This window comes from Pogoniulus pusillus, chromosome 25 (genome assembly GCF_015220805.1).
Source record: "Pogoniulus pusillus isolate bPogPus1 chromosome 25, bPogPus1.pri, whole genome shotgun sequence".
In the NCBI taxonomy this organism is placed as follows: domain Eukaryota; kingdom Metazoa; phylum Chordata; class Aves; order Piciformes; family Lybiidae; genus Pogoniulus; species Pogoniulus pusillus.
Window position 1 is genome coordinate 17,647,067 of NC_087288.1, and position 21,523 is coordinate 17,668,589.

The window sequence follows — 21,523 nt, forward strand, 5'->3', positions numbered from 1 at the left end:
TTTCACTTCAGATGTGGCCAGATAGGTGAAATTCTGGTTTTCTGCCCAAAATAGGAGATGTATTTGACTAAAGAAGTCTCTCTTCTAAAGCCATTAGAAAAAAATACTCTTCTTTCTCTGAGCATTACAGAGATGCAAGCAGCACCTTTTTATTGTGGGTGGTGGAAAAAACTTCCCATCTTAAAGAGAAGCCAAAGGAAAAAGTGGATTAACACTGAGTTTAGCTCACTACATCAACTGTAAAGTGCATAACAATATGCATTTAGTCTGGATTTTAACAGCTGCAGTTCTCCATACTTCTTTTCTGTGTAGGTTTAGCTATTCAAAGATTCTCTAAGCGAGAAGGCTGTGTAATGGGTCTCACATATGCTTTTACTAGCAGACATCAATTAAAAATAGATGTATGATGGTCTTTTCTAGTGTCCTCCAATCAGCTTGAGTTTATTAAAGTGTGTTCATCTCTCTAAAGTAGAAAATCATAATTAATGGAAGTTGTATGGACAGGGAAATGAAAGTAGTCATGAAGACCCAGGAGGGGTTGGTTTCTTCTCCCAGGCAACCAGCAACAGAACAAGGGGACACAGTCTCAAGTTGTGCCAGGGGAGGTCTAGGCTGGATGTTAGGGGGAAGTTCTTCACAGAGAGAGTGATTGGCATTGGAATGGGCTGCCCAGGGAGGTGGTGGAGTCACCATGCCTGGAGGTGTTCAAGAAAGGCTGGATGAGGCACTTAGTGCCATGGTCTGGTTGACTGGACAGGGCTGGGTGCTAGGTTGGCCTGGCTGATCTTGGAGGTCTCTTCCAAACTGGTTGATTCTATGACTTGATAGCTTTGTGATCACAAGTCTTGCTCTTTGAAAGTCATTGCAAGTTTCAAACTGACTTGAGCAGGTCAGAATTCAACCAAGTCTGCAAACAGAACTTCATTTATATCAGGTGATTTTTGGACTGGGCTTTGAATCAAACTTGTAGAAAATATTTTTTAATCAGTTGTATCCTATAAGTCCTCAGCACATTAAAATTTGAGAAACTGTACAGGGTTTTCACTGGGTTTCACTGGGATAGAGTTAACTTTCTTTGAAGTAGTCCATACGTTGCTATGCCTTGTACTCATGGCTAGAGCACAGTATTGATAAGACTCCAGGATTTTGGGTGTTGCTGAGCAGTGCTGCTTTCCTGTGGTCCAGGCTTTCTCTCTTCATAGAATCATAAAATGGGTTTTTTTGGAAGGGACCTTAAAAATCATCTAGTTTCAACGTCCTTGCCATGGGTAGGGACACTTTCTGCTAGACTAGGTTGTTCAAGAACCTGTCCAACCTGACCTTGCATGGTTCCAGGAAGAGAATATCCACAGCTCCTTGGGCAAGCTGATCCAATGTCTCACCCTCGCTGTAATTGATTTCTTTCCAATATCAAATCTAAATCTCCCCTCTTCCAGATACAATCCATTCCCTCTCATTCTATCACCACAAGTTCGTGTAAATCATCCCTACCCAGCTTTCTTGTATGTCCCCTTCAGGTACTGGAAAGCTACTCTAAGGTCTCTCCAGAGTCTTCTCCTTTCAGGCTGAACAGGCCAAATTCTTTCAGCCTGTCCCCATAGTATCACAGTATGACCAAGGTTGGAAGAGACCTCATAGATCATCAAGTCCAAGCCTTTACCACAGAGCTCAAGGCCAGACCATGGCACCAAGTGCCACGTCCAGTCCTGCCTTGAACAGCTCCAGGGACGGCAACTCCACCACCTCCCTGGGCAGCCCATTCCAGTGTCCAATGACTCTCTCAGTGAAGAACTTTCTCCTCACCTCAAGCCTAAATCTCCCCTGGCACAGCTTGAGGCTGTGTCCTCTTGTTCTGGTGCTGGCCACCTGAGAGAAGAGAGCAACCTCCTCCTGGCTACAACCTCTGCACTGGTTAGACCACACCTTGAGTCCTGTGTCCAGTTCTGGGCCCCCCAGTTTAGGAGGGACATTGAGATGCTTGAGCATGTCCAGAGAAGGGCAATGAGGCTGGGGAGAGGCCTTGAGCACAGCCCTACGAGGAGAGGCTGAGGGAGCTGGGATTGGTTAGCCTGGAGAAGAGGAGGCTCAGGGGAGACCTTATTGCTGTCTACAACTACCTGAGGGGAGGTTGTGGCCAGGAGGAGGTTGCTCTCTTCTCTCAGGTGGCCAGCACCAGAACAAGAGGACACAACCTCAAGCTATGCCAGGGGAGATTTAGGCTGGAGGTGAGGAGAAAGTTCTTCCCTGAGAGAGTCATTGGACACTGGAATGGGCTGCCCGGGGAGGTGGTGGAGTCGCCGTCCCTGGAGCTGTTCAAGGCAGGACTGGACGTGGCACTTGGTGCCATGGTCTGGCCTTGAGCTCTGTGGTAAAGGGTTGGACTTGATGATCTGTGAGGTCTCTTCCAACCTTGGTGATACTGTGGTACTGTGAACTGTACCTAATGATCCGCTTGAAATGACCAATATTTTCCTTTTCTATTGTGCCTGTTGCAGATAGTATTAGAAAGATGGAAACACAAACAGCTGTTTTGGAACCAAGTTACTATAACGAAACCTGTGAGCATACAAAAGTGGAAGGACCTAAAAAGTCTTTGAGAACCAAAGCTCACTCTTACGACAGAACAGGTATGTAAGTTTGTAGGCAGCAAGGGGAAAGGCTACGTTGGGTGGTAGTTATGTTTGTACAGCCAGTGTGCTTACTTCAGATGTATCCTGAATCCATGGGAAACTTACTCAATGGCTACTGTCTCTCCTTGTCCCTTCCCTGCCTTAGAGCACACAAAGGAGAGCACTGGCATTTTAAACCTCATTTCAAAAGCTCTCAATTTTATCCTCTGTATTATAGAATCATAGAATCAAGCAGGTTGGAAGAGACCTCCAAGCTCATCCAGTCCAACCTAGCACCCAGCCCTAGCCAGGCAACCAGACCATGGCACTAAGTGCCTCAGCCAGGCTTTGCTTCAACACCTCCAGGGATGGTGACTCCACCACCTCCCTGGGCAGCCCATTCCAATGCCAATCACTCTCTCTGACAACAGCTTCCTCCTAACATCCAGTCTATACTTCCCTCAACACAACTTGAGACTGTGTCCCCTTGTTCTGCTGGTGGTTGCCTGGGAGAAGACACCAACCCCACCTGGCTACAGCCTCCCTTCAGGTAGTTGTAGACAGCAATGAGCTCTGCCCTGAGCCTCCTCTTCTGCAGGCTGCACACCCCCAGCTCCCTCAGCCTCTCCTCATAGGCTTTGTGTCCCAGGCCCCTCCCCAGCTTTGTTGCCCTTTTCTGGACACCCTCCAGCACCTCAACATCTCTCTTGAATTGAGGGGCCCAGAACTGGACACAGTACTCAAGGTGTGTTCTGACCAGTGCTGAGTACAGGAGCAGAATAACCTCCCTCATCCTACTGACCGGTTTCTTTATACCTGATCTCAAAGCAGAATTTCAGACAGCAGTTGCATTTTTCTCTTACTGCTGTTTATATTTTATAGTTTTCTTTCAATTGAATTATTTCTAAAGAGCAGTCATGCTTTTCTACTTATCTCACAGGATTAATGTCAGGAAAAATTGATTCTGATCTTTACTTGTCCATTAAAAATATCAGCTGCTGACTCTGGAAACTGGAGTGAATGATACCACAACTGGATTCTGGTTTTTCTCCTCTGCAAAACTTTTTTACTATGTAAATTTTAACAAGGATTAAAGATCTTGGGGGAAAAAAAAAGAAAACAAACTTATTTTTAGTGCTTTCCTGGACTTTTCAAATTGTTTTCCATAATGTTGCAGAGCCTTTGGTTCAGTGAGAGTGTTCTGTGCAGGGCTAGATTGGTCTCATTTCTACAGGGGTAGTATGTTTCCATTTAAGTAGGAATTTCTTGCCAATATCAGAAAGAAATGTGTTCTTGTTGTCTTTTTATTTCCACCATTCTTTTTGTTTAGCTGAGATTCAGTCAGGTGTTTTATCATTCAGGAAAATCTTTGGGCAGTAAGACAATTTTTTTTCTGCTGAGTACTTTGAAAATTGATGTGTAAATCAAGTTGTGCAATCAGGGGAGGTCAAGGCTGGATATTAGGAGGAAGTTGTTGGCAGAGAGAGTGATTGGCATTGGAATGGGCTGCCCAGGAAGGTGGTGGTGTCACCATCCCTGGAGGTGTTGAAGCCAAGCCTGGCTGAGGCACTTAGTGCCATGGTCTGGTTGACTGGCTAGGGCTGGGTGCTAGGTTGGCCTGGCTGATCTTGGAGGTCTCTTCCAACCTGCTTCATTCTATGATTCAATGTCTTCCAAGTCAGCTTGAATTACAGCAGTCTGTGCTAGTTTGAAGCTAGCTAGAATGTTTTGGTGAGAAGAACTAGACTACAGGCTGTGGAAAGGAAACAATGGTGATGTCTGCTGCACTCATAGGCTTGCTGAGAGGAATAATAATAATAAGGACATATATATATAGATAACACAGATGCTGTCTGGGCTTTGTGGGCTGCACTTCTCTCTCTAACCTGCCATCTTTGTGACTAATCCACCTGCTTCCTAACCCCCTGGCTGACCCTCCAAACTACCTTAAACATAAGACAAGACCTAGGATAAGGTTGAGGGGTGGGAGGAAGGTGGAAGGGTGGTTGGGAGCCCCTCCTGTGGACTCAGGTTTCTGGGAGGGCTGCTGTGTTTCTGTATTACCTTTTACCTTGTCTATTTCTGTCTATAACTGTATATCCTGTAACTCTCTGCTTGTCTGTTGTGCTAAGCTGTAAGTACAAAGCTTCATTCCATTTCCAGAGCTGCTGAGTCTAATCTGGGTGATTTACAAAGTGTAACACTCAAACCATGGCATAGACTAATCCTCCATACATATTAAGGCTCATGCAAAGAAAGTAAAGAATGAATGGCTGACTGTTTTGTGCAATGAATGCAAAGATTTTATGTTTAAAGGAGAAAAAACAAACTCAAACCATCACTCTCTGTTTTTTTGGTTTCCTTCTTTCCTTGATGTACTAGAACCACTTGATGATGATGTTATAGTGCATATTTTGAGGCTCCGAGGAAAACTTGGCTGGCAAACAAAGCTACCACCCTGTGAATGGTCATCCAGAGAGACTTCTGTGTCCAGACTTCAGAAGTTCACACTTAAGGTGGTTTTTACTTTCCCTTTTCTACATCCTGTGTGGTCACCCACTCTAGAAACAATATTGGCTATAAACCTGAATTATTTAGTTGCTGAAAGACTTTTGCCTCAGAAAAAGGGATTGATCTAAGAATAAATCAAGAAATGTTTAAAGAGAAGCAACTACTAAATTCTGATTATCAGGACTGAATTCTAATTCTCAGAAATAGAAAGTGGAAAGTGAAATTACACTTTGCAGTGTTCAGAGTTCTGGGAAGAGCTGGTACAATTATTCTCCTTCCAGATTTATTGTAGGTATCTAGAATTATTTATTCCATCTCTGCAACCATAGCAGTCACTTAAACTTGGTATTTAGACAGTGCTATTCATAGCTGAGCTAATCTAGCACTAAATCTAACAGTCTAAGTCTTGTGAACTTGCATCCCAGAAGGAAAATCACATCCTGGGCTTCACCAAAAGAAGCATGGCCAGCAGATTGAGAGAGGTGATTCTGCCACTCTGCTTTCCTCTGGCAAGACCTCACCTAGAGTACTGTGTCCAGCTCTGGAGGCCCCTGGTACAGGAAGGGCATAGACCTCCTGAAGCAGGTCTAGAGGAAGGCCCCAAAAATGACTAGAGATCTGGAGCATCTCTCCTTTGAAGACAGGCTGAGAGAGCTGGGATCATTCAGTCTGGAGAATAGAAGGCTCCTGGGAGACCTTATAGCTGCATTTCAATATCAGAAGGGGACTTACAAGAAGGCTGGGGAGGGATGGTTTAGAAGGGCCCGTAGTGATAAGACAAGTGGCAGTGGTTTTAAACTGCAGCATGGTAGATTTGGGTTGGACATAAGGAGGAAGTTCTTCACATTGAGTTGTGAAATATTGGAACCAGTTGGAGATATTAATGGTCAGACTCAGTGGGGCCCTAAGCCACTTGATCTAGTTTCACAGTATCACAGTATTATCAGGGTTGGAAGAGACCTCACAGATCATCAAGTCCAACCCTTTACCACAGAGCTCAAGCCTAGACCATGGCACCAAGTGCCACATCCAATCCTGCCTTGAACAGCTCCAGGGACGGCGACTCCACCACCTCCCCGGGCAGCCCATTCCAGTGTCCAATGACTCTCTCAGGGAAGAACTTTCTCCTCACCTCCAGCCTAAATCTCCCCTGATGTAGCCTGAGGCTGTGTCCTCTTGTTCTGGTGCTGGCCACCTGAGAGAAGAGAGCAACCTCCTCCTGGCCACAACCACCCCTCAGGTAGTTGTAGACAGCAATGAGGTCTGCCCTGAGCCTCCTCTTCTCCAGGCTAACCAATCCCAGCTCCCTCAGCCTCTCCTCGTAGGGCTGTGCTCAAGGCCTCTCCCCAGCCTCGTTGCCCTTCTCTGGACACGCTCAAGCATCTCAATGTCCCTCCTAAACTGGGGGGCCCAGAACTGGACACAGCACTCAAGGTGTGGTCTAAGCAGTGCAGAGTACCGGGACAGAATGACCTCCCTGCTCCTGCTGGCCACACCATTCCTGATGCAGGCCAGGATGCCACTGGCTCTCTTGGCCACCTGGGCACACTGCTGGCTCATGTTCAGGTGGGTATCAATCAGCACCCCCAGATCCCTCTCTGTCTGGCTGCTCTCCAGCCACTCCGACCCCAGCCTGTATCTCTGCATGGGGTTGTTGTGGCCAAAGTGCAGCACCCTGCACTTGGAGCTATTGAACCCCATCCCCTTGGACTCTGCCCGATGTCCCTGCTCACCACAGGGAGGTTGGACAAGATGACCTTTAGAGGTCCCTTCCAATGCATTCTACAACTCTAAATGAAATTGTGACCATGTCTTCCCTGAACTGATTTGCCAAATACAAGACCAGTGTTTGCTGTGAGTGGTACTGGACAGCCTGCTCTTGATGTAGCCAAATGGGCCATTGCCTGTGTTATTTAGTGGTCTGGCACATTCAAAGGCAGACAGATATGTATCTGGTTGAAGCATGATTTCTCATACATGCTTTATCATGAAATAAAAGAGTTGGGCTGTTTTCAATGTGCACAATGTTGTGAAGTATTTTGGATACACAATCAAAATGTGTGTTGTCTATCTCCCTTTCAGGAGCTATTCAAGACCTGCCTGGATGTGTTCCTGTGTGATCTGGTATAGGTGGCCCTGCCCTGGCACAGGGTTTGGATTAGATGATCTTTCAAGGTCACTTCCAGCCTCTGATCTTCTGTGATTTTATCCCTTGAGACTTCAGATATGGCTGCAAAATGTTAACTTGTGGTCAACACAAGTTGTAACAAGCAGTAATTATGCATTTCCAAACCAACCAGATACCACTGATATCTACAGTCTTTAACTATTAGGTGTTTGCTCCTTAAGAACTTGATGGTATTTTTTAAAGCCTAAAATTGCTTAGCACTTTTGATAGCTGGAGAAACTTAGTTACCAGAAGGTTGGATAAATAAAATGGGGCTGCACTAACAGGGCTGCACGAGTCTTCTCAACAAGAAATGGTAGTATTGTAGTAGCTGCTTGTGGAACTGAAAACTAATCACATAAGAACAGAAATAGGGTACCAGAATAGCTTCCTAGTCAATTCAGGGTTATTGCAAAGCTTTCTATTACAGAGCTTTAGAAGTTGGAAGGGACCTCCAGAGATCACCGACTTCAACCTCCCTGCCGAAGCAGGATCACCCAGGGTAGTTTGCACAGGAATGCATCCAGGCATATTTTGAAAGCCTTCAGAGAAGGAGACTCCACAACCTCTCTGGGCAGCATGTTCCAGTGCTACATCACCTTCACTGTAAAGAAGTTTCTCCCCATGTTGTGGTGAAATCTTAATGCGTTCCAATTTGTATCCATTGCTCCTTATCTTATTGCTGCTGACCAGTGAAAAGAGATTGGCCCCATCCATTTAGAATCATAGAGTCATGGAATCAAGCAGGTTGGCAGAGACCTCCAAGATCATCTAGTCCAACTATCACTCAGCCCTAGCCAATCAACCAGACCATGACACCAAGTGCCTCATCCAGGCTTTGCTTGAACACCACCAGGGACGGTGACTCCACCACCCCCTGGGCAGCCCAGTGGCAAATCAACTCTCTCTGTGAAGAATTTCCTCCTAATATACAGCCTAGACCTCCCCTGATTGCACAACTTGAGACTGTGTCCCCTTGTTCTATTGCTGGTTGCCTGGCAGAAGAGACCAACCCCCACCTGGCTACAACCTTCCTCAGAACCATAGAATCAACCAGGTTGGAAGAGACCTCCAAGATCATCCACCCCTCAGATGTTTGCATGCATTGATCAGATCTCCTCTCAGTCTTCTCTTCTCCAGACTAAACAGCCTCAGGGTTTTCAGTCTCTCTTTGTAGGGCAGGTGCTCAATTTCCCCAGTCATTCTTGTGCTATAAGAATGTATGGATATTTATCTTCTCCTAGTATAGATATGTAACTTGTAATCATTTAAAAAAAATTATATATCTACACAGAAATAATGTTCTCTTTCAACAGAAACCTTTGCTGCTAGAAGATAGTGGAGAATTCATATACTGTCTTCAACGAAACAGGGACAACTTGAAAGCTCCTTACAACCCATACGATTTACAGGTTGTCTCTACACATACAGCTATGAAAAACGAAGCATATTGGACTGTTACAGCTTCATTTGTGTCTAAGGTAACAGTTTGTGCTGCACACAGAACAAAAGGAACCCAGACATTTCCACAGAAGAACATTTTGCCCTTCATTTATTACCATGTTATATTCCCAGAGTAATTCTTTGCAGAAGAGCTTAGCAGGCCTGCCTAAAGACAAGTCCTCTGCTGGCTTTCAGATAGAATCATAGAATCAAGCAGGTAGGAAGAGACCTCTAAGATCATCCAGGCCAACCTAGCACCCAGCCCTAGCCAGTCAACCAGACCATGGCACTAAGTGCCTCAGCCAGGCTTGGCTTCAACACCTCCAGGGATGGCAACTCCAACCACCTCCCTGGGCAGCCCATTCCAATGCCAATCACTCTCTCTGCCAACAACTTCCTCCTAACATCCAGCCTAGACCTCCCCTGATTGCACAACTTGAGACTGTGTCCCCTTGTTCTATCTCACCAGGAGCACAGAATACTGATTTTCCTAAAAGAAGCACTAAAAAAACCTTTTAAGAATATAAGCACCACATTGCCTGGTGTTTCATCAGTTCTCAAATGCCTTTGAAGACAATTCAACTTTGAAGCCCTTTTTCTCTTTAGCATCAGTACATTTTAGCACTGGTATGACACCAAAGTTGCCTGGAAGAAGTGATAATTGCATAATTTACATAATTGGATTGTTGCTGGATGCTGAAGTGAAACTTCTCGTTGTATGCATGAGATACATAATGATTTGAATGTCAGAGAATTACAGACATATCTTGGGAACTGATGCAATTGCTGATGTTAAAATGGGGGGAATGTTGTTTTTTTTCTCTAGTTGAAGTACTCAGCTTTTATAAATCTGAACTGGAAGGACAGAAGAAATCACATAGGATCACAGGATGTTAGGTGTTGGAAGGGACCCAAGGAAATCATTCAGTTCAACCCCCCTGCCAGAACAGGACCACAAAATCTAGCACAGATCACAGAGGAACACATCCAGACAGGCCTTCAAAGTCTCCAGAGAAGGAGACTACACAACCTCTCTGGGCAGCCTGTTCCAGTACTCTGTGACCCTTACAGTAAAGAAGTTCCCTCTTGTCTTGAGGTGGAACCTCTTTTGCTGCAACTTACACCCATTGCTCCTTGTCCTACCCCAGGGAGCAAGTGAGAAGAGCCTGCTGGGGTACCTGACTGGAAAATAAGATGCCACAGTCTTATTCCTTTGCCTTCAGAATTTTTGCTCTAGCACAGTCTTGATGTAAATACAAAATGATTTGCTTCAAAACGTGTTTAATAAAAGATTTCCTACTTGTTTTGGCTAAGCCACAGAAATACTCACTCAAAGCAATTAGTGCACATTAGCCAGTCACCTGTCTCTTTTACTCCCATGTAAGATGATGAAGAATCTGCCACTTCACTGTGTCCTTGCCTGTCAGGCTCCAGTCCATAATTTGCAAAGGAGTTGTGCTTATTTAAGTTTTGTCAATTTTATAACCTCTCACACAGGAGCTAACATCATCTTTGAGAACAAACATCTATTTGCTTACCTTCTGGTTGGTTTAGTTGTTAAGATGCTGTTTGCCTACTGGAAAGATGTTGCAGACTGAGCTGCTTGTAATAGTCGCTTGTCCGAGGGAAAAGTGGTCAGAGCCTGCAGCTCAGTGTGGTCAAGGTCTTGCCACACAGGACTCCAGTGCATTCAGTGTGGATTATGCTAGGGACAATTTATTATCATAGAATCAAGTAGGTTGGAAGAGATCTCCAAGGTCATCCAGGCCAACCTAGCACCCAGCCCTAGCCAGTCAACCAGACCATGGCACTAAGTGCCTCAGCCAGGCTTTGCTTCAACACCTCCAGGGATGGTGACTCCACCACCTCCCTGGGCAGCCCATTCCAATGCCAATCACTCTCTCTGACAACAACTTCCTCCTAACATCCAGCCTAGACCTCCCCTGATTGCACAACTTGAGACTATGTCCCCTTGTTCTGTTGCTGGTTGCCTGGGAGAAGAGACCAACCCCACCTGGCTGCAGCCTCCCTTCAGGTAGTTGTAGACAGCAATGAGGTCAGCCCTGAGCCTCCTCTTCTGCAGGCTGCACACCCCCAGCTCCCTCAGCCTCTCCTCATAGGGTTTGTGTTCCAGGCCTTTCACCAGCCTTGTTGCCCTTCTCTGGACATGTTCCAGCACCTCAACATCTTAAGATTTAAAATAATAAACTCATGTAGGAACTGTATTCTTGTTCAAAATTAACCAAAACCTATAGACAAAGTACAGCACAGCGAGGTTTGCCGCCACTGAGGTCATCAATATTCATCCTTTTTGGCTTCACTCATAGCTGTCCAATTCTTTTTGAAAAAATACTTTAATATTTTCTTTTTCTTATTTCCCCCACAGTTTTCTGCAGGCAATAAATTGGGAGAAATGGAAACAACACCAGTGCCACAATGGCTACGTGAAAGATACCTGTTTTTTAACTTGCTGAAGATTAATTTCTTTTACCATTTCAGGTAAGGAAATGAGAGAGAATAACCAATTGGAATGCAATGCTTTGGCTCGGTTTAAATTTTCAGGAGACTCAAATACAGTTAATAGAACCAATAACAGTTTATAGGATGCCTTTCACTCTTCTCCCTTCTTTCCCTAAGAAAAAGAATTAGATGTAGAGAGAGGAACATGCTGCATGGGTGGGCAGAGGCCACTGGGATGAGACTGAACAAGGCCAAGTGCAGGGTTCTGCACTTTGGCCACAACAACCCCAAGCAGCACTACAGGCTGGGGACTGAGTGGCTGTGAGCAGCCAGGAGGAAAGGGACCTGAGGGTACTGATAGAGAGTAGGCTGAAGCTGAGCCAGCAGTGTGCCCAGGTGGCCAAGAGAGCCAGTGGCATCCTGGGCTGGGTCAGGAACAGTGTGGCCAGTAGGACAAGGGAGGTTATTCTGTCCCTGTACTCAGCACTGGTCAGGCCACACCTTGAGTGCTGTGTCCAGTTCTGGGCCCCTCAATTCAAGAGAGATGTTGAGGTGCTGGAAGGTGTCCAGACAAGGGCAACAAAGCTGGTGAGGGGCCTGGAACACAAACCCTGTGAGGAGAGGCTGAGGGAGCTGGGGGTGTGCAGCCTGCAGAAGAGAAGGCTCAGGGCAGACCTCATTGCTGTCTGCAACTACCTGAAGGGAGACTGTAGCCAGGTGGGGTTGGTCTCTTCTGCCAGGCAACCAGCAACAGAACAAGGGGACACAGTCTCAAGTTGTGCCAGGGGAAAGTATAGGCTGGATGTTAGGAGGAAGCTGTTGTCAGAGAGAGTGATTGGCATTGGAATGGGCTGCCCAGGGAGGTGGTGGAGTCACCATCCCTGGAGGTGTTGAAGCCAAGCCTGGCTGAGGCACTTAGTGCCATGGTCTGGTTGACTGGCTAGGGCTGGGTGCTAGGTTGGCCTGGATGATCTTGGAGGTCTCTTCCAACCTGGTTGATTCTATGACTCTGTGATTGTGTGAAAGTTGCTGGTAGTCATTCTGCCTTGGCAGCTGATCCTGTTCCTCACGTTGGATTGGCGCACGCAGGATCGTTGTGCACACATCAGCAGTCACAACGCTGGCACTGCACATTTCACACTTCTTTTAAACTCTGTTTTGTGTTTGCCATTGCCACATTCCACCTAAGGACTAAACAAAGTGGGGATGATCTTATTTAATTGCATTGCTCCTCAAAATGCCAGCAGCTTCTGTTGTTACTGAACATGTGCATGCCCGTGTCACTCGGAGAATTAAAGACCACTAAAATGGGAATACTCAGAAGACAGATGAGCCAATTTAAAACTTTAAAACTAGATTTTTCTAAACTCCTATTCTTTAACTGCACACTTTATGCTAATGCTCTGTTCATATCCATTATCAGCCATTAGTCAGTGAATCCTTCACAGTCTCTCACTGTGAGCATGTGATGCTGATGTGATAGCAGATTTCTCGACTGCTTTAGTTACTGAGGTTGAGGAGGAAAGATTCAAAAGCTGTCTAGCAAGTGAAGCTGAAATGATAACAAACATCTTGCATCTCTTCTTTGGTCCCAACCACACTGGGGATCCTCCCCAGTGGTAAATGTGTTGTTTCTAGACAATTGTCCTTTGCATCTGCTGGGCATTGCAAGAGCTTAATGAATGCTTTGGGTGGCTGCAGCAGATGTTTTATTGTGTAGCTTGGCTGGTTTAGGGGTTTTAATACTTTGTTTCTTTACTGGTTTTCCTTACTTGGCTGTTTGTCTGTTTCTCCTCTTAAAGTGAAAAGTAATGTTTCCTCAGCTTTGAGGGCTGTGTTCATCCCTGCCCAGTAATTGACCATCAGTGAGTTGTGGATTCTGGTCCTCTTTGCTTCCGACCAGCGTCTCTCTTTTCATGGTCTTTGCTGTTATCCCATGCTTAAAGCACATGGCAACAAGAAACACCTGGTACCAAGGTCCAATTTACGTAGGAATTACTAAGAACAAGTTCATAAAAAGCCTAACTGGCCAAGAGTGGGGCTTGATGCAGTTCATATAAGGTACAGCTGTGCCTTATACGAAGCCTCTGGTTTATTATTGACTGTGGCAGAACTATTTATACTGGACACAAAAATGCTCATGCAACTATGGTACATTCAGGATGCTTAAGTTTGGGTTTAAAACAAGGTAATACCAATGCTGGAAAGCAGCTGGAGAGCAGCCAGGCAGAGAGGGACCTGGGGGTACTGGTCAACAGCCATTAGCCACTGGTCGACTGAACACGAGGCAACAGAGTGCCCAGGTGGCCAAGAAGGCCAATGGCATCCTGGCCTGGATCAGGAATAGTGTGGCCAGCAGGATGAGGGAAGTCATTCTGCCCCTGTACTCAGCAGTGGTTTAGACCACACCTTGAGTCCTGTGTCCAATTCTGGGCCCCTCAATTTAAGAAAGATGTTGAGGTGCTGGAAGGTGTCCAGAGAAGGGCAATGAGGCTGGTGAGGGGGCTGGAGCACAGCCCTGTGAAGAACAGCTGGGAGTGTTCAGCCTGGAGAAGAGGAGGCTCAGGGGAGACCTTATTGCTATCTACAACTACCTGAAAGGAGGCTGTAGCCAGGTGGGGTTGGTCTCTTCTGCCAGGCAGTGACAGAACAAGAGGACACAGTCTCAATCTGTGCCAGGGCAGATTTAGGCTGGACATTAGGAGGAAGTTCTTCACAGAAAGAGTGCTTGGCATTGGAATGGGCTGCCCAGGGAGGTGGTGGAGTAGCCATCCCTGGAGGTGTTTAAGAGGAGACTAACTGAGGCACTCAGTGCCATGGTTTAGTTAATTAGAAAGTGCTAGGTGACAGGTTGGACTGAGCAATCTTAGACGTCTTTTCCAACATGATTAATTCAGTGACTTACTTAGTGTACTACAACAGGTCTCTCAGCTTTAGCTGCACTTCTCCCACATCAGCCAAGATTGAGGAAGAGATGTAGAGACAATGTTTGGGAACAGATTTGGGACGTGGAAACTGGCTACGTGGATCTGCATCTGCCTCCCAACAGTGTAGGTGCTTGTGCTAGTTTGAAGCTAGCTAGAATGTTTTGGTGAGAAGAACTAGATTACAGGCTGTGGAAGGAAAAGAAGGCTGATGTCTACTGCACTCATAGGCTTGCTGAGAGGTACAAAAACCAAAAATCAAAACAGATAATGCACTACTTCTGCTGGGGAACTGGCTGAGCTGCATTCTGCCTCTCTAGCCTCTCTGCCGTTTCTTTAATCAATCCATTTTGCTTCCTAACCCCCTGGCCAAACCTCCATTCTTCCTTGGGACTGGGGTAAGGTTGAGAGGGGTAGGGGGAAGATGCAGAGGTGGTTGAGAGCCCCTCCTGGAGACTCAGATTTCTGGGAGGGGAGTTGTGTGTCTGTATTACCTTTTACCTTGTCTATTGCTGTCTATAACTGTATATACTGTAACTATCTGCTTGTCTGTTGTGCTAAGCTGTAAACATAAGCTTCATTCATATTTCCAGAGTCCCTGAGTCTAGTCTGGGTGATTTCTAAAGTGGGGGGGGGGGGTGAGTAACACCCAACCAACACAGTGCTGTTAATGAGCCCCTGCAACGGCAGGTCTGACAGTGTGCAAAATTTCACAGTATCAGTATTATCAGGGTTGGAAGAGACCTCACAGATCATCAAGTCCAACCCTTTACCACAGAGCTCAAGGCCAGACCATGGCACCAAGTGCCACGTCCAGTCCTGCCTTGAACAGCTCCAGGGACGGCGACTCCACCACCTCCCCGGGCAGCCCATTCCAGTGTCCAATGACTCTCTCAGGGAAGAACTTTCTCCTCACCTCCAGCCTAAATTTCCCCTGGCACAGCCTGAGGCTGTGTCCTCTTGTTCTGGTGCTGGCCACCTGAGAGAAGAGAGCAACCTCCTCCTGGCTACAGCCTCCCCTCAGGTAGTTGTAGACAGCAATAAGGTCTGCCCTGAGCCTCCTCTTCTCCAGGCTAACCAATCCCAGCTCCCTCAGCCTCTCCTCGTAGGGCTGTGCTCAAGGCCTCTCCCCAGCCTCGTTGCCCTTCTCTGGACACGCTCAAGCATCTCAAGGTCCCTCCTAAACTGGGGAGCCCAGAACTGAACACAGGACTCAAGGTGTGGTCTAAGCAGTGCAGAGTACAGGGGCAGAATGACCTCCCTGCTCCTGCTGGCCACACCATTCCTGATGCATTTCCATCTCTAAATAACTATTTTTGTTGCTTCTAGACTGATGAAATGCTTTCTGATCTGGAAAGACAGTGTTGGAAGAAGCAAGGCAAACAAGACCAGGTCGGTTTGAATGTAGTTTTTTCACGGGATGAAAATAAAAGCCTACTTCACCTCCTGCTGCACACTCTATGGATTTGTGTCTTATTTGCCTTAAATACTTTATAAATCTGCAAAGAGCATTCTAGAAATGCCATATTACCTGTTGATAAGAGCATGGAAGAGTTACTCTAGTCACATGTTGATGGTATTTTTATCTTGCTTTGGAGGAGCCTGGCATTTTAATCTGGAGAAGCCTGAGCTTTCATTTCACTTTTGCCTAGTGCCAGGCACAGTGGGATTCTGCTTTAGGACTGGGGGGAGGTGTCACAAATAAGATGGAAGTAATAATTAATAGATTGTTGTAAAATGAGAATGGTTGCACCAAATCTACTGTAAAGGGTTAACCTTCCGGGGGGCGGGGGGGGAGGGGTGGATCTTGAACCTGACCCCAGGTGGAGTGGTTAGCCCACTCCCACCTCCCAGTCTAGCCCCCTATAAAAGCAGAGGAACTGCCTGTTTCTTGACCTGCCTGCCTGTTTGCTACCACCTTGCTGCTGTTGCTCCTGTCTTACCATGTGCTCATCCTTCCACATGGTGGACAAACCCTAATTCTACCTCCATCCATTGCCATCAATCTGGTTCTACAGACATTTTTTTGTATTTTATGGGTTTTTTTTCCCTTCCCTCTACCTCCCCTGCCTTACATACCTTCTATTTCTGTTAAAGTTTTTTTTCCTTTAATTTCCACATCTAAGTGAGACTATTTTTTGGGTGTGGTTAACTTTTTCCTCTCCATATCTAGCTCCTTTCTTTCCAAAAAGGGGAGAGAGGAAGGCATCCTATAATTGTATTGGTTCTGTTAGCTATATTTTGAGTCTCTGGGAAATTTAAACTAGAACTGAGACATCCAGGTTGAAAGAGAAGATGGAATCCAGGCTGTACATTGAGGTGAGGAAACACAGTCTCCTCATCCTTCTATTCTCACAGGATCATAGGATGTTAAGGATTGGAAGAGACCCAAAGAGATCATCGAGTCCATTCCCCCTGCCAGAGCAGGACAATCCTATCTAACATAGATCACACAGGAACACATCCAGACAGGCCTGGAAAGGCTCCAGAGAAGGAGACCCCACAGCCTCCCTGGGCAGCCTGTGCCAGTGCTCTGAGACCCTTACAGTAAAGAAGTTCCTCCTTGTGTTGAGGCAGAACCTCCTGTGCTGCAACTTACACCCATTGCTGCTTGTCCTATCCCAGGGAGCAGTGAGCAGAGCCTGTCCCCCCTCTCCTGGCAGCCCTCAGATACTTGGAAACATTTACCAACATTTATCAAATCCCTTCTAAGAAGAGGAGGCTCAGGGGTGATCTTATTACTGTCTACAACTACCTGAAGGGGCATTGTAGCCAGGTGGGGGGTAGCCTCTTCTCCCAGGCAACCAGCAATAGAACAAGGGGACACAGTCTCAAGTCGTGCCAGGGTAGGTATAGGCTGGATGTCAGGAGGAAGTTCTTCACAGAGAGAGTGATTTCCCATTGGAATGGGCTGCCCAGGGAGGTGGTGGAGGCACCGTCCCTGGGGGTCTTCAAGAAAAGCCTGGCTGAGGCACTTAGTGCCATGGTCTGGTTGATTGGTTAGGGCTGGGGGATAGGTTGGACTCGATGATCTTGGAGGTCTCTTCCAACCTGGTTGATTCTATGATTCTATGATTCTATGATTCAAGCCATCCTTTTTTGGAATGTAAGTAGTATTTGTATTGTGTGGGTTTCATGATGAAAAAAGACTGAACTCTTCACAAAAAGGGTTTTTTTCTCCCTCTTTTATGGAAATATGTTCTACAGTGAATATTATTCTTAGAGAGTTTTAATTAGCCCTTGTATCACAGTATCACAGTATCACCAAGGTTGGAAGAGACCTCAGAGATCATCAAGTCCAACCCTTTACCACAGAGCTCAAGGCCAGACCATGGCACCAAGTGCCACGTCCAGTCCTGCCTTGAACAGCTCCAGGGACGGCGACTCCACCACCTCCCCGGGCAGCCCATTCCAGTGTCCAATGACTCTCTCAGGGAAGAACTTTCTCCTCACCTCCAGCCTAAATTTCCCCTGGCACAGCCTGAGGCTGTGTCCTCTTGTTCTGGTGCTGGCCACCTGAGAGAGGAGAGCAACCTCCCCCTGGCCACGACCACCCCTCAGGTAGTTGTAGACAGCAATAAGGTCTCCCCTGAGCCTCCTCTTCTCCAGGCTTGTATTGGGAAGAGACTTCTCTCAGAGGTTTATATGGATGTTAGGAGGAAGTTCTTCACAGAGAGAGAGTACTTTGAAAATTGATGTGTAAATCAAGTTGTGTCAGGGGAGGTCTAGGTTGGATGTTAAGAGGAGGTTTGTCCCAGAGAGAGTGATTGGCATTGGAATGGGCTGCCCAGGGAGGTGGTGGAGTCACCATCCCTGGAGGTGTTGAAGCAAAGCCTGACTGAGGCACTTAGTGCCATGGTCTAGTTGACTGGCTAGGGCTGGGTGCTAGGTTGGCCTGGCTGATCTTGGAGGTCTCTTCCAACCTGGTTGATTCTATGATTCTGTATCAAAATGATCACCTCTTTGCTGAAAGCATACAGATTAGGTACCTAGGGGTAAGAAACTTTCAAAGGCTGATGACATTTATTCTTCCATTTAAGCAGTCAAGTGGAAAAGGCCTAAGCTGTCACTTAACCCTTTGAGTCATTTTAAAGTTATTAAAGTAGGTATTTAAGTAAACAACATTTTTGACTGAAAAAAAAAAGCCAAGCTGTCATATGTGGAAGATGTAATTAAAAGCAGTATGTGATGAGTCAGCTTCTGAGAAAAAGATAAAGTGTGCTTTCTCTTTTCTTGGCATCAGAGCTGCATTCATTCATTCATTCACACATTAACGCCTAACGGATACACAGCACTCTCTCTAAACCCAGGCTTTCTGTACTTCATTAAAATTCAGTTGGGGCACTTTAAATGACCTGACCAGAGAATATTTTTCTATGCTTTGTCACAACCAGATTTGTCTTTCAAAATAATGTTATATGTCCTAAAATCATTCAGCCTTGAACTTTGTCTCCCTTTGTCGCGGAGGGGATTCTGCCGCCTGCGCCAGTTGTGGTGCAGGAGAGAAATTAATTGGGGTGAGATCATAGAATCATAGAATCATAGAATCATAGAATCAACCAGGTTGGAAGAGACCTCCAAGAGCATCCAGTCCAACCTAGCACCCAGCCCTAACCAATCAACCAGACCATGGCACTAAGTGCCTCATCCACTCTTTTCTTGAAGACCCCCAAGGACGGTGCCTCCACCACCTCCCTGGGCAGCCCATTCCAATGCCAATCACTCTCTCTGTGAAGAACTTCTTCCTAATATCCAGCCTAGACCTCCCCCAACACAGCTTGAGACTGTGTCCCCTTGTTCTGCTGCTGGTTGCCTGGCAGAAGAGACCAACCCCACCTGGCTACAGCCTCCCTTCAGGTAGTTGTAGACAGCAATGAGCTCTGCCCTGAGCCTCCTCTTCTGCAGGCTGCACACCCCCAGCTCCCTCAGCCTCTCCTCACAGGGCTGTGCTCCAGGCCCCTCACCAGCTTTGTTGCCCTTCTCTGGACACCTTCCAGCACCTCAACATCTCTCCTGAATTGAGGGGCCCAGAACTGGTCACAGCACTCAAGGTGTGGCCTGAGCAGTGCTGAGTACAGGGGCAGAAGAACCTCCCTTGTCCTGCTGGCCACACTGCTCCTGAGCCAGGCCAGGCTGCCATTGGCTCTCATGTTCTGAAGTTGTACATATATTAGGAGAGCTTTTAGCCATCAAGAAATCAGCTCTGGAGGACAGAATGCAGGAAGACGTTCGAGTATCTCCCAAAACAGATTGAGATTTCCCAGTTCTCAGAAAAGTGTCTACAAGCTCCCAAAACAGATTGAGATTTCCTAGTTCTCAGAAAAGTGTCTACTACAAGCCCGTGATCAAACTGTCCTTCAGCACTGAGAAAGATTTTTGAGGCCTGAAAATAACTAAAATGGAACCTTAGAAAAATATATCTTTGAGTTAAACTGGAAAGGAATCTGAAGTTTGAGATCTGTTGTTCTGAGATAGATCCAGTTTATTTCTGAGCAGACAATTCCTTAAGCCTAATATTGATGCAAGAAGTGGAAGCAGCTCTTTGGATGCTGCAGCTACACTTCATCACATACATTTCACTGTGCTCCTGACAGCTCTGATAAATGGTGTCCCATCTTGAGCTGAAATGTCATCAGTCACTGTGAGAGACGAAGCCAAATGCACACACAGTTTGGGCTGTCTCCTAGAAGGAATTTAGATGGGTTCATTTTATATGTGGTATTGGATTGGTGTCCTGATGTTAATAAAATAAGCAGTTGTACCCATGCAGAAATGCTACAGAGCCTCTCTGCAGCTTGTACTGATTCAACACAGAAGCAATTCTTTGTGCATGGGAAACTCAAGAGCAGAGGCATGGATTATGGGGCAAGAACTGGCTGGAGGGCTGGGCCCAGAGAGTGCTGGTGAATGGTGCCACATCCAGCTGGCAGCTGTCACTAGTGGTTGGCCCAGGAAACAGTGCTGGGCCCAGTCCTGTTCAATATCTTTATTGATGATCAGGACCAGGGGATGGAGTCCAGCATCAGTAAGTTTGCAGATGACACCAAGCTAGGAGCAGGTGTGGAGCTGTTGGAGGGTAGCATTCTTCTGTGTTACCACTCATGTCTTCTACTCTTGGCTCTCTAAGAACTATAAATACTTCCTAAACTCTGAACATGTCTCCATTAGACTGCAGCCTTTTCAGCCTCGTATCTCCAGATCAGAGGTTTGGGGCTGGGACTAGGTCATCTCTGAAGTTCCCTTTTGACCCAAACCATTCTGTGATCGTATGGTTAGGCTGAAGACCACTTCATTTTTCTCACAGTGCATGTCTGAGGAGTCTGATTAAAGGTTTTTCTAATCCAATCCACCAATGGGACTTCAACCTTACATGAAATCCTGTCTATTTCTTAGGAGGAAGTTCCTTTATACCCCTGGCAGTGTTCCCAATTTCATTAGACTTTCTGACAGCAATTATGCTTGCCAGAGAACCTCTGATAGCTGATCTTCTTTATAGATGTTTAGAGGATGAAGGAACTCTCAGGACACTTCCAAGCACCTTGCATATGCCTGCATCCCAACAAAGTCACCAATAATGACTTCAAAGCCCATACAAATCCACTGCAGGAGCCTGCTCTCATATGCAGTGTATTAGTGGTGCATTATTTTTCATACCAGCACAACAAAGGCCTTTAAGAGCATTCCTCAGCTTTCAGTGTCAGAAGCTGAGAAATCCTCACACTTACATACATTGGTAAAGAGGATTTCTCCCTGGCAGAACTGACTTGGGTCACAACAAACCCCATGCAATGCTGTGGGCTTGGGGCAGAGTTGCTAGACAGTTGCCCTGCAGAAAAGGACCTGAGGGTGCTGGCTGGCAGGTGGCTAAACATGAGCCAGCATCATGCTCATCTGGCCAAGAAGGACAGCAGCATCCTGGCCTGGATCAGAAATGGTGTGGCCAGAGGAGTAGGTTGGTGATTGTGTCCCTGTGCTCAGCACTGGTGAGGCTGCACCTCAAATACTGGGTTCAGTTTTGGGGCCCTCACTACAGGAAAGACATTCTGGTGCTGGAACATGTCCAGAGAAGGGCAACAAAGCTGGTGATGGGTCTGGAGAACTATTTTTATGAGGAGTGGCTGAGGAAACTGGGGTTGCTTAATTTGGAGAAGAGGAAGCTGAGAGGAGACCTCATTGCTCTCAACAACTCCCTGAAAGGAGATTGGAGTGAGGTGGAGATTGGTCTCTACTCCCTCATATCAGGTGATATAACAAGAGGAAATGGCCTGAAGTTGTGGCAGGGGAGGTTTAGGTTGGATATTAGAAGCAGGTCCCTTCCAACCCAAGCCATTCCATGAATCTATTCATTTCTTTCCTGCAAGAGTGGTCAGGCATTGGAACAGGCTGCCCAGAGAGGTGGTGTAGCCACC

General features: G+C 46.5%; 1 protein-coding gene across 4 annotated transcripts in view; it reads left to right on the forward strand.

Moving 5' to 3' along the window:
• DNAH14 (dynein axonemal heavy chain 14) overlaps positions 1 to 15,562 on the forward strand; it is a 53,298-nt gene extending 37,736 nt beyond the window's left edge. For 2 of the 4 annotated variants that reach the window (XM_064164584.1, XM_064164585.1), the window contains exons 5-9: positions 2,496 to 2,627; positions 4,992 to 5,125; positions 8,604 to 8,768; positions 11,117 to 11,229; positions 15,444 to 15,562. In XM_064164584.1, the coding sequence (XP_064020654.1) occupies positions 2,496 to 2,627; positions 4,992 to 5,125; positions 8,604 to 8,768; positions 11,117 to 11,229; positions 15,444 to 15,516 (617 nt within the window). In that variant the 3' untranslated portion in view covers positions 15,517 to 15,562. The remainder of the gene's footprint in view (positions 1 to 2,495; positions 2,628 to 4,991; positions 5,126 to 8,603; positions 8,769 to 11,116; positions 11,230 to 15,443) is intronic. The other 2 variants (XM_064164587.1, XM_064164586.1) reach the window with 2 other exon arrangements.
• The last annotated feature ends 5,961 nt before the right edge of the window (positions 15,563 to 21,523 follow it).